This window comes from Mustela lutreola, chromosome 15 (genome assembly GCF_030435805.1).
Source record: "Mustela lutreola isolate mMusLut2 chromosome 15, mMusLut2.pri, whole genome shotgun sequence".
Taxonomy (NCBI): domain Eukaryota; kingdom Metazoa; phylum Chordata; class Mammalia; order Carnivora; family Mustelidae; genus Mustela; species Mustela lutreola.
Genome location: NC_081304.1, coordinates 19316160 through 19328928, shown reverse-complemented (window position 1 = coordinate 19328928; position 12769 = coordinate 19316160). Strand labels below are relative to the sequence as shown.

Below are 12769 nucleotides of genomic sequence, written 5' to 3'. Positions count from 1 at the left end.
AGGTATGATTCTCATCCTAGAACTTTCCATTTGGATGAGTTTAAAGTTTAACAATGAAGAGAAGAAAAGTTTTAGTTTAAAAACCCAAGTAGAGGAGCGCCTGGGTGGCTCAGTAGTTAAGCGTCTGCCTCAGGTCACAATTCTGGGGTCCTGGGATCAAGCCCTGCATTGGGCTCTCCGCTCAGTGGGGAGCCTGCTTCTCCCTCTCCCACTCTCCCTGCTTGTATTCACTGTCTCACTGTCTCTCTCTGTCAAATAAATAAAATCTTTTAAAAAATAAAATCGGGGGCACCTGGGTGGCTCAGTGGGTTGGGCCGCTGCCTTCGGCTCAGGTCATGATCTCGGGGTCCCGGGATCGAGTCCTGCATCGGGCTCTCTGCTCAGCAGGAGCCTGCTTCCTCCTCTCTCTCTCTCTCTGCCTGCCTCTCTGCCTACTTGTGATCTCTCTCTGTCAAATAAATAAATAAAATCTTTAAATAAATAAATAAATAAATAAATAAAATCAGGGGTGGGGGGCGCCTGGGTGGCTTAGTGGGTTAAGCCTCTGTCTTCGGCTCAGGTCATGATTCCAGGGTCCTGGGATCTAGCCGCGCATTGGGCTCTCTGCTCAGCGGGGAGCCTGCTTCCCTCTCTCTTTGCCTGCCTCTCTGCCTACTTGTGATCTCTGTCAAATAAATAAACAAAATCTTAAAAAAAAGAAAGAAATATATTTGGGGTGCCTGGATGGCTCAGTGGGTTAAAGCCTCTGCCTTCAGCTCAGGTCATGATCTCAGGGTCCTGGGATCAAGCCCCAGATCAGGCTCTCTGCTTAGCAGGCAGTCTGCTTCCTCCTCTCTCTCTTCCTGCCTCTCTGCCTACTTGTGATCTCTGTCTATCAAATGAATAAATAAAATCTTTTTAAAAATAAAATAAAATAAAATAAAATCAGGGGTGCCTGGGTGGCTCTGTGGGTTAAGTCTCTGTCTTCGGCTCAGGTCATGATCTCAGGGTCCTGGGATCGAGCCCCACATTGGGCTCTCTGCTCAGCGGGGAGCCTGCTTCCCTCTCTCTCTCTGCCTACCTCTCTGCCTACTTGTGATCTCCCTTCCCTGTCAAATAAATAAATAAAACCTTTAAAAAATATATATATATAAAGTATATAGAAAATGAAATAAAATAAATAATAAAAAATCTAAGGCTATTGTTAATAGAAAATAGATTTAAAAAAATAGGGAGTTGGAGGGGCACCTGGGTGGCTCAGTGGTTAAGCCGCTGCCTTCGACTCAGGTCATGATCTCAGGGTCCTGGGATCAAGTCCCGCATCAGGCTCTCTGCTCAGCAGGGAGCCTGCTTCCTCCTCTCTCTCTCTCTCTGCCTGCCTCTCTGCCTACTTGTGATTTCTCTCTGTCAAATAAATAAATAAAAATCTTAAAAAAAAAAAAATAGGGAGTTGGAAAACATACAACTGCTAGTTGAAAATGATAATTTAGGGCGCCTGGGTGGCTCAGTGGGTTAAGCCGCTGCCTTCGGCTCAGGTCATGATCTCGGGGTCCTGGGATCGAGTCCCGCATCGGGCTCTCTGCTCAGCAGGGAGCCTGCTTCCTCCTCTCTCTCTGCCTGCCTCTCTGCCTACTTGTGATCTCTCTCTGTCAAATAAATAAATAAAATCTTAAAAAAAAAAAAAAAAAAAAAAAAGAAAATGATAATTTACCATTAACTTTCATTCTTGCATCTGTTTTTTATATATCTGAGCTTTTTAATTGATGGTTTAATTTGCCACAATGAGAAAGAACATTACATTTTTATAACTGAGTCTCGTGGAAATATAAAATAAATGGACCCGGATGCCACACTATTCAAGACTTTCTGATCACTCTTTGTAAATATCATGAGTAAGTTTTATGCTATTTCAAAAGCAATTTTTTTTTTTTTCCGGTTGTCATTTCCTGCTTCTCTGGCTCTGATGATTCATACAGTAGGCTATAAATCTCATTTAGCTCTTGTTTTTATTTAGCTGAAATGTTCAGGGGCAAGGGAGAGGAGGGTTACTTACAAATCTTGTATCTCTCTGGGAACAGGACTTGCATTTTCTTTAATCTAATTTACTTGACTCCAAATACGAACAACAACTTTGAAGCACAAAGAGAAATGTACTTGAATTTACTCTCCTTTATTGAAGGGGCAATAGATAAAGCTTTCCAATTTACCTTTTGAATATTACCCACCACTATCCATCACAATATTAAAAACCATTAAACTATCAAAGGACCAATTTAGCTTATTATTTAATACCTTCAACAAATGTTTAGTGAGTGGCTACTATGTCCCAAGTACATTGCTCTAACTACTAAGGACATGGAAGTAATCAAAAGAAATAAAAACCCTTGCTTTCATGGAGTTTAAATCCTATAAGGGTAGAGAAAAAGAATAAACAAATTATACAGAATGTTAGATAGTAATAAAAGCTATGGGGGTAAAAAATAGGAAAGGGAAATAGTGTATTGGGGGTAATGGTTTTATCACTTTAAATAGGGTTGTCTAGAAATGCCTCTCTGAAAAAGTGGTGGGTTTTTTTTTTTAAGATTTTACTTATTTATTTGAGAGAGAGAGAGAGAGTGCGCACGCGAGAGAGCATGGGGGGGCGGGAGGAGTGAGAGGCAGAGGGAGAGGGAGAAGCAGACTCCCGGCTGAGCAAGGAGCACGATGTGGGAGTAGATCCCAAAACCCTGGCATCATGACCTCAGCCAAAGGCAGACAATTAACCAACTGAACCACACAGTTGCCCAGCATCCAACTCGATCTCAGCTCAAGTCTTGATCTCAGGGTTCTGAGTTCAAGCTCCACATTGGGCTCCATGCTGGGCATGGAACCTACTTAAAAAACAAAAAACAAAACCAAGGGGCGCCTGGGTGGCTCAGTGGGTTAAAGCCTCGGCCTTCGGCTCGGGTCATGATCCTAGGGTCCTGGGATCGAGCCCCACATCGGGCTCTCTGCTCAGCGGGGAGCCTGCTTCCTCCTCTCTTTCTGCCTGCCTCTCTGCCTACTTGTGATCTCTGTCTGTCAAATAAATAAATAAAATATTAAAAACAAAACAAAACAAAACCAAGAGGTCAGATTGACCAGAATAAAAGGAATAAGATGAAAGAGGGTAGACAAAAATTCTTCTAAGGTTCCTTTATGGCTTTTCACCAAGACAGCCTAAGGTATAGCTTTTAATTATTTTGTAGATTTAGCAAATACCATAGATATTACCTAGTGACTGCTTGGGGTTCATAACCTGTATTGTGCCATAGACCCCCTTTGGCAGCTGGTGAATCCCATAAACACCCTTCTCAGAATAATGCTTTTATGTGCATAAAATTAAAAAAATATAAAATTATACAAGAAACCAATTATGTTGAAATAAAGTTCTAGCCATAGGCCTCTAAGGGTTGAGGAGGGTCAGCAAATTAAGAGCTCCTGAATACACACAAGAAAACTTCCTGGATTGACAGATCTGTTCTATATCTTGACTAGGTCACACAGATAGACACTTGTCAAAACTCATTGACTTGCACACTTAAGATGTTTGCATTTCACTGTAGATAAATTATGTTTCAACTGGAAAAAAAGACCTTGAGGGGTGCCTGAGTGGCTCAGTCAGTTAAGCAGCTGCCTTCAGCTAAGGTCATGATCCCAGGGTCCTGGGATCGAGTCCCACATCAGGCTCCCTGCTCATTGGACAGTCTGCTTCTCCCTCACCCTCTGTCTTCTGGCTTTGTGCTCTCACTCTCTGTCAAATGATTAAATAAAATCTTAAAAACAAAAACAAAAAAACCTTGAATATTTTGAATATTCTAGCTCCCTCTTTATAGATAAAGAAAAATAAAGGCGTACTCAAAAAGTCAGAGACTTGCCAAAGGTTTTGATGATTTGGAGTATTCTTTTTTTTTTTTTTTTTTTTTTTAAGATTTTCTTTTTGGGCACCTGGGTGGCTCAGTTGGTTGGGCAAATGCTTTTGGCTCAGGTTGTGATCCTGGAGTGCAGGGAGAGTGGAGAGACCCGCATTGGGCTCCCTGCTGAGCAGGGAGTATGCTTCTCCCTCTGACCCCCCCTTTCTCATGTTCTCTCTTTCTCTCATTCTCTCTCTCTCAAATAGATAAAATCTTTTTTTTTTTTTTAAGATTATTTATTTATTTATTTGACAGAGATCACAAGTAGGCAGAGAGGCAGGTAGAGACAGGGAGGGAGAAGCAGGCTCCCCGCTGAGCAGAGAGCCCGAAGTGGGGCTAGATTCCAGGACCCTGGGATCATGACCTGAACCGAAGGCAGAGGCTTTAACCCACTTAGCCACCCAGGTGCCCCTCAAATAAATAAATCTTTTTTTAAAAAAATCTATTTTCACGTGATCTCTACATCCAACATGGGGCTCAAACCCACAACCCCAAGATCAAGAATTGCATGCTCTACCAACTGAGCCAGCCAGGCACCCCTATATTCTTTATTTTATTTTTTTTTAAAGATTTTATTTATTCATTTGACAGAGAGAGATCACAAGTAGGTAGAGAGGCAGGCAGAGAGAGAGAGAGGAGGAAGCAGGCTCCCTGCTGAGCAGAGAACCGGACACGGGACTCGATCCCAGGACCCTGAGATCACGACCCGGGCCGAAGGCAGCGGCTTAACCCACTGAGCCACCCAGGCGCCCCTTATTTTTTTTAAGATTTTATTTATTAAGAGAGAAAAAGAAAACTCAAGAAGGGGGAGGGACAGAGGGAGAAGGAAAAGCAGATTCCCCACTGAGTAGGGAGCCCAACTTGGGGTTTGATTCTAGGATCCCAGGATCATAACCTGAGTGGGATGCAGACGCTAAACCAACTGAGCCACCCAGGCACGCACCCCCGTCCACCAAGTATTCTTATTTCAATATATAGGGCTACTTCAACCAAAGACCTACCCACTCACAAGCACAAATCATTTGTGATTTTATTTTGCCACTAATAACTATGCCTTTTCCAAGTGACTGAGCTGTTTTTAGAGCTTGGATGAAAAGGCCAATTACTCCAAACCAGATCTCTGAGCCCAAGTAGAATCAATCAAGACAGTCTACCAGCTAGGAAAGATAGGGGAGCGGAATGTGTTAAGGGAGGGGAAGGGGAGAGACAAAGTGGAGAAAAGGGAGTAAATTCCTATATTCCCAAAGCTCTCAAGTTAAGAAAAGAAGCAAATTTAATAGTTTAATCTTAATAGATATAATTTTTTCTTAATATATATGCAAGGTCAATTCTGCTTATTTGCATAGGATATAATCAAGTAAAGAAGAATCTCAAATTAATAAACCCTTCTGTCGACTTACCAGATTGGACACTCTAAGATTTTCTGCATAGCATTAAGGACATTTTGTACTTCTTCAACACGATCCGCAGGTAAATCCATTTCTTCCTGTTCCAGTGAATTTTGAGGCATAAGCTTAAATATATATGTGTATATTTGTATGCACACACACACACATTACTTTGAAAGGTTTCTAAGAACAGCCTAGTTTCATTAAATGTGATTTTTAAACAAGAAATTTAGACTGGAGTGCTTTAAAATCATACCAATCACAGAATTAATATCAAAAGCTTTTTTTTTTTTTTTAATTTTAAAAGCTGGGGTTTTTTTGGTAATTAAGACCATTTAAATTGCCTTCTTCCCCGCCCCCCCCCCATAAAGCCTCCAACAACTTCCTTTTGGTCTTTTTCTCTCTTCAAGAAAAAAAAAGCCACAGCGGGGTGACTGGGTGAGTGATGGCAGCCTCATATTTCTCCAATGATCCTGGCTCTTTTCTTTTTCTTGGTGAAAATCAACCTCAACAAAAACAAACCCAACACCAACCAACGCTCCCCACCCCTGCTCTTCCCCTGTGTTTCCCACTGGTCTGCATTTCTTTCAGGTTCCTCTTTAGGTACGTCCCTGCCTGTAGCATCGGTGACTACTGACGCCCCTCTACTTTCTTCCTGTCTCTTCTCAAAAACGCGTATGAAGCCAGTTCTTTCTTAAGGGCTGTCCCTCCGACAAAATCCAGCCTCCTATTCTCAGACACATTCCTGCCCCCTTTCCCTCCTCAGAATCTCCTTCTCACATATACCAGCCGGTCTTTTTATACTATGAATCTCCCCAGGACACATTCCAGTTCCTGCCATCAGGACTCCCCCTCGGACACACCCTGCCCCCTTCCTTATCCTCGGTGCCTCCGCTGCCCCGAGACCCACAAAATGCCCCCATCCCCATGATTTCCCCAGACTCACGTCTTAGTCTTCTCAGGTTCCCACCCTCTGCCGGTCCCTGCCAGGTAACACCCATCTTGCTCTCTCACTGCACACTTGAGACCCTCTCCCTTCCCATGGGCTCGCTCACCTTCACTCAGAGCAAAGTGTCGGGGCTTCCCGGGTGCAGGGACCCAGTTCCCTGAAAATCCCCCGGACCACCCTCAATCCTGAAAGCCTTGGCGAGTTCACGCTGCGCAGTCGCAATTTCAATTTATCTATAATTCCCGCGCTTTCCTGTTGCCATGGAAACTGGCCGCAGCCACTGAGCGAGAACCTCTCTGAATACGAGATCGAAACCCGTTACGGAAGGGCGGAGCAGAAAGAGGCCGAGAGTCTCTCCGGGCTCCCGATTGGTCACCCATTCTATCCCCCGTTACGTAATTAGAAAGAGACGGAAGAGACGGAATTCTCCCGGAGTTTTCTGTTAGGCCCCTGCCCCCTCACCTCTACGCTTCTACTGGCGGCTTATTACGTCACAGTTTGCTGGACTAGGGCCGGAATCTACCTGAAGTCCGAATATGAGCTCAAGATAGTGCTGAAACAGTCACAAAAAAGGGGCCCTGTTCCCTCACCATTTCTGCCGCATGGAAGTCTCCAGTTTAGGTAAATAAAAGGATTGTGTGGGAAAAACTACGATTTCCAGGATGCATTGCGGATCGACAGGTCTTCCCCACAGTGTTCCTTGGAAACTGTAGTCTTATGGAGAGGCGCTTTGGACACCGGAAGCGGGCGCGATTCTCATGGCTAACCAGTTGATAGTTTGAAGAGCTCCGTGCGCTTATGCACGTCAACAGATATGGATTGGAGTGTTAGGTTTTCGTATCTTGAAAGCGGCGAATAGGCTAAAGAACCTACAAGTCCCAGGAAGACTACAATTCCCATCCAGCCCCGCGAGTCTCGGGGAAGGAGTCCACTAAGGTCAGTGACCTAAGGGAACTCGGAGGGCGTGGAATTTACCTGGGAAGGGGAAATGGGCTTCGCACCACGACTGCGCACTCGTAGTTCCGCCCCTCCACCCCAGTGTTTGTTATTGTTGTGCTGTTCTGGCAGCTCCTGCCCCGCCCCTGGCAGACATGCTTGACCAATCAGTGGGATGATCGTTTTGAGGGACAACTAATAAGAGCCAATCATCTTGTCGGAAACTCAAAAACTGGGGACTAGGCCCTATTTCTATCCGCCATGTTAGATTCACCCCGCAGGGATAGCAGCGGAGCTGGCAGCGAACGGTTCTTGCACTGGCCTCCGGCAGGCGCCCCCCGGGGGCCGGGAGCTGGTAAGAAAGCAGCTGCGGTTACGGAGGGGTGGTAGCACGTCGCCACTGAGAGGGCTAAGGGAAGTTTAAGGAAGGGATCCTGCAAAGAAAAAGGGGGGGGGCTACTTTTCCTGTGTCCGTGGGCAGCCAGTCTTGTCAGTGACCAGATGAGAGAGCCGTTCTGGCTGAGCGGCCGGATACTGCCAGAGAAATGGAGGGTCCGTGGCTCAGAACCTCAGCCTCCGCTAATGGAAGGCCAAGACTCCTTAGCAGAAAGGGTGCCTAAGCAAAGAAAACGAGAGAGTCCTCAGAGGGTGGTGACACTGTCTTGGGGACGTGGAGTGCTAGGAAACGATAACTGGAAGACTAGGATGAAGTCTGCAAGGGGGAAAAAAAAAAATGACACTGCCCATAGCCTCCCAACCCCATCCCCTCCGCTTGAGAACCTCATAAAGGAGTCTCCTTGGTCAGGGACCTCAGGTATTGAAAGGACACCTTTTTTCCTTTTTGTCAAACACCCAGCTATAGGTCACACATTTTAACCCCCAGATAGCTTGTCAGGCCTTTGGTGGAGATAGTAATCAAAGCTCAGGTTGCCAGGTCTGCTTCATTAACGGGATTTTTGGTATCCTGAGAAAACTGACGTAGAGGAAAAACTATTTTGTGCCAAGCAGAGGTGAGCCAGTGGCATGAACTTATAATAATGACAGTTTTGAAAGCTGAAGGCCTGGGTCCCAGCCAGCTGACTTAACTGGCTTTAAACCTACAAGGGCAGATGGTCCTAACCATAACTTTGGTATTTCCACAAGTTCAAGATTAATGCTCTTGCTGAAAGAATTTTCACATAAAAGCCAAACAGAAATAGGCAATTCTTTATGAAGACCTGGATATGATCCAGCTTAGCTAGAATCCCCCACTTCCTGTTTTCTCTCATCAGCCTTACCAGCTGGATGAGCTCCAGGGTAACTAAACTAATTTTAATTGTGTAATTTGAGAAAAGGGGAGCTAGTTTCCTTCCTCCTGGAGTCTCAGAAGTGTGGAAGGGTTTCTCAGAAGTTGGAAAAGTGAGAACATGTTTCAGAATATCTACGTTTTGGCTGACTGAACCAGTTACTTCATTTCCCTGATACTTTTTTTGCCCAAGAATCTGGGGAGTTGACAGGAAATCTCTCCAAATGTTAAGGACCCCAAGAATTGCATTCCATGTAAATGAATACTAGATGTCAGCAGATTGGTGCCAGAAACTGATTCATTTTTTTGGTAGTGAACTTGGCTCTAAATAAAGACAATGGAAAAAATTGGAGGGTAATTGATTTGGGATTAAAAAAATCCCTGATCCTCAGAGACTTCAAGGTCCTTTTTTTTTTTTTTAAATTTTTTTATTTTTTATAAACATATATTTTTATCCCCAGGGGTACAGGTCTGTGAACAAGGTCCTTTTTAATAACAGCCTCAATTGTATTGTTTCACAGGGCACTGCATTTTGGTTTTTAAAGACTGATTTATTGTAATCATTTTTACATTTTAGTAACGTTTTCAGAGAACTTGCACACCCGTTTTTATTTGACCTATTTTATAAATTAAGAGGTTGAAGCTCACGGGTTAAATGACTTGCTCACCATTACGTGACTAGTAATGTGTCAGACCCAGCTCTTCTTAACCCTTTTGCTCCCTCCCCCAGTATGCTGCAAACTGCTGAGACTTAGTCTTACTCATCTCCTACCTCCTATGCCTAGAGCAGAATCTGGTTATTTGAAGAGATTTTTTATTTTATTATTTTTTTTTAAAGATTTTATTTATTTATTTGACAGAGAGAAATTACAAGTAAGCAGAGAGGCAGGCAGAGAGAGGAGGAAGCAGGCTCCCTGCTGAGCAGAGAGCCCGATGCGGGACTCGATCCCAGGACCCTGAGATCATGCCCTGAGCCGAAGGCAGCGGCTTTACCCACTGAGCCACCCAGGCGCCCGAAGAGATTTTTTTTAAGATCTGTTGATGAATATGTTTAAAAGATGACCTTTTTTGTTACAACTTTGGTTTGGATTTTAGCAAACTATTTTTCATGAAGTCTTAAGAACAAACCTATCTAACAATTCATCAGTAAATAAAATCCTTAATTAAAAACAACTGACCAGAGGGTTGCCTGGCCTGCTCAGTTGGTAGAATGTGCAACTCTTGGTCTTGGGTTTTAGGTTTGAGCCCTATGCTGGGTGTAGAGACCACTTAAAAATAGAATTTTTAGGGGCACCTGGGTGGCTCAGTGAGTTAAAGCCTCTGCCTTCAGCTCAGGTCCTGATCCCAGAGTCCTGGGATCAAGCCCCGAATCGCAGAGCCCTGCATTGCATGGGCTCTCTGCTCAGCGGGGAGCCTGCTTCCTCCTCTCTGCCTGCTTCTCTGCCTACTTGTGATCTCTGTCAAATAAAATCTTTAAAAAAAAAAAAAAATAGAATTTTTAAAGGAAAAAAAATTGACCTGACCAGAGTAGATATTCAGTTACAGAATTGTTAACTTCTTCAACATGATAATGGTATCATGGTTTTCAAAAAGCCCCTCCCCCTTTTTTTTTTTAAGATTTTCATGCTCCGGGTGCCTGGGTGGCTCAGTGGGTTAAGCCTCTGCCTTCGGCTCAGGTCATGATCCCAGAGTCCTGGGATTGGCCCTGCATCGGGCTCTCTGCTCAGCGGGGAGCCTGCTTCTCCACCTCCTAGTGATCTGTCTGTCAAATAAAAAGTTAAATCTTTAAAAAAAAAAAAAAAAAACCACTTTAAGATTTACATGCTCAATTTTAGGGAAGAAGTAATGGCTGTCAAAATAATCCAATAGGGATCAGGTATTGCTATAATAAGATTAGTCCTGTGTTGATGATAATTACGGAAGATAACTGATGGGTCCTTAGGGGTTCATTATATATTAATCTTTATTTTATATATATTTAAATTTTCCCATAATACTTTTTTTTTTAATAAGATTGCTATAGTTAGTTTAAAGCAGTTGACTCCTGTCACTCTGTATTGGGGGAATTGGGTGGGGGCAGTACGGAAGTATAAATGAAATGAGGGTAGCCTTGAGTTTCCTAATTATATGTCAATTACTCTGCTTTTATATATGAAATTCTCCATAAAAGAAAAGAAAGTGAAACTACTAAAAAAAAAAAAAAAAACATGAACTTGGATGAAAGGTGTTGACTGCTACCCCGGTGTAATTTCTTATCTAGTATTTTGTCCTCTAAATTGTTAAACCTGATATAATAGAGAACCTGGGTTGCTCAATTTAGGAAAGGCTGCTTTTCCAAGAAAAAATGTAGAATGTCACTTTCGAGTTAGGAGAATGTAAATTCCCTGAGGGTAGAGACCTATATGGGTTTTACTGTTCTGTCCTACTACTAGCAGATACTGGTAGTCTCTATTGACTTAACTAATCATATTAAGTCTCATAAAATCCAGAAGGATTTTGCAAATGTTAGATGGTTTCTGTGGGTGTGGCCAAAATTTACACTGTCTAAGCAAACTTTTATCAATGAGATTTGGGGGTGCCTGGGTTGGGCCTCTGACTCTTTGATATCAGCTCAGATCATGGTCTTGGGGTCATGGGATTGGTGGGACTCTGCACTTAGCGGGGAGTCGTCTTCTCTTCCTCTGCCTTTCGCGCTGCTCATGTGCACTCTCTCTTTCGAAAATAAATCTTTTTAAAAAGCACACACAAAGGGGCGCCTGGATGGCTCAATTGGGTGAGCATCCGACTCTTGGTTTCGACTCTTGGTTTCGGCTGCTGTCGTGATCTCAGACTCCAGGGATCAAGCCCTACATCAGACTCTGTGCTCAGCACAGTCTGCTTCTCTCTCTCCTCTGACCACACCCCGCCCCAACTTGCTTGCTCTCTCACTCTGTTTCTCAAGTAAATAAATAAAATAAATAAAAATCTTAAAGAAAAAGCAAAATAGTGAGATGTGTTTTATGCAACCCACCAGATTATAAATAGCCGAAAAGGGCGCCTGGGTGGCTCAGTCAGTTAAGTGTCTGCCTTTAGCTAAGGTCATGATCTCAGGGTCCTGGATCCTGCTCCTCCCTCTCCTTCCTGCTCATGCACTCACTCTGCCTCTCTGTTGGTCTCTCAGGTAAATAAGTAAGATCTTTTAAATAGATAGTATTAGAGCAGAGACCCTGTCTTACTCACTGTTGTGTCTTCCTGGCCTTGCCTGTATTAGGTCTTTTTTTTTTTTTTAAGATTTTATTTATTTATTTGGCAGAGATCACAAGTAAGCAGAGAGGCAGGCAGAGAGAGAAGAGGAAGCAGGCTCCCTGCTGAGCAGAGAGCCCGATGCGGGGCTCGATCCCAGGTCCCTGGGATCATGACCTGAGCCAAAAGCAGAGGCTTTAACCCACTGAGCCACCCAGGGGCCCCACCTGTATTAGGTCTTTACAAGCTTTGTTGAGTGATTATTTATACAGTTTATTATTATTTTTTAAAGATATTTATTTATTTATTTGACAGATCACAAGTAGGCAGAGAGGCAGGCAGAGACAGAGGGGGAAGCAGGCTCCCTGCTGAGCAGAGAGAGCCCAAGGCGGGGCTTGATCCCCAGGACCCTGAGATCATGACTGAGCCACCCAGGTGCCCCCATTTATGCAGTTTATAGAACCGGCCCTAATGTGTGTTCTCTCTCTTCCCTATCCTCTCTGCTCTAGCCCCACACCATGGAACCACAGGTTACTCTAAATGTGACTTTTAAAAATGAAACTCAAAGCTTTCTGGTTTCCGATCCAGAAAATACAACTTGGGCAGATGTGGAAGCTATGGTGAGTGTTACTTTGTTTCTCCCTCCTTTAAGTGTAATTTTTTCAAGACTGCTATTTTTAGCTCTGTTGTTTCATAGCTGTCCTATTTGCCTTTTTCTAGGCCTTTTGGAAAATCACTTTTTACGGGGATTAAGTATTCATATGGCTGTGCACCACCGTCACCACCACCAGCACCAGGGCACAAATTCTTTAATTTGCAGTTAGAACTTTAAAAAGCTGGGGCGCCTGGGTGGCTCAGTGGGTTAAGCCGCTGCCTTCGGCTCAGGTCATGATCTCAGGGTTCTGGGATCGAGTCCCGCATGGGGCTCTCTGCTCGGCAGGGAGCCTGCTTCCTCCTGCCTCTCTGCCTACTTGTGATCTCTCTCTGTCAAATAAATAAATAAAATCTTTAAAAAAAAAAAAAAAACTTTAAAAAGCTGTTAATTTTAGAAACAGCATGAGGAATGAATTGGTGCGGG

General features: G+C 43.8%; 2 protein-coding genes across 15 annotated transcripts in view; one reads left to right on the top strand and one right to left on the bottom strand.

Moving 5' to 3' along the window:
* BRCA1 (BRCA1 DNA repair associated) overlaps positions 1-7289 on the bottom strand; it is a 67250-nt gene extending 59961 nt beyond the window's left edge. For 5 of the 11 annotated variants that reach the window (XM_059149814.1, XM_059149816.1, XM_059149815.1 and 2 more), the window contains exons 1-2: positions 6355-6583; positions 5312-5424 (exon numbers count right to left, since the gene is read on the bottom strand). In XM_059149814.1, coding sequence (XP_059005797.1) covers positions 5312-5421 — 110 coding nt within the window. In that variant the 5' untranslated portion in view covers positions 5422-5424; positions 6355-6583. Of the gene's footprint in view, positions 1-5311; positions 5425-6354; positions 6584-7223 lie in introns of those variants that run through there. The other 6 variants (XM_059149821.1, XM_059149825.1, XM_059149822.1 and 3 more) reach the window with 3 other exon arrangements.
* Positions 6755-12769, top strand: part of NBR1 (NBR1 autophagy cargo receptor) — a 33471-nt gene continuing 27456 nt past the window's right edge. For 2 of the 4 annotated variants that reach the window (XM_059149829.1, XM_059149827.1), the window contains exons 1-2: positions 7406-7539; positions 12201-12311. In XM_059149829.1, coding sequence (XP_059005812.1) covers positions 12210-12311 — 102 coding nt within the window. In that variant the 5' untranslated portion in view covers positions 7406-7539; positions 12201-12209. Of the gene's footprint in view, positions 7185-7405; positions 7540-12200; positions 12312-12769 lie in introns of those variants that run through there. The other 2 variants (XM_059149828.1, XM_059149830.1) reach the window with 2 other exon arrangements.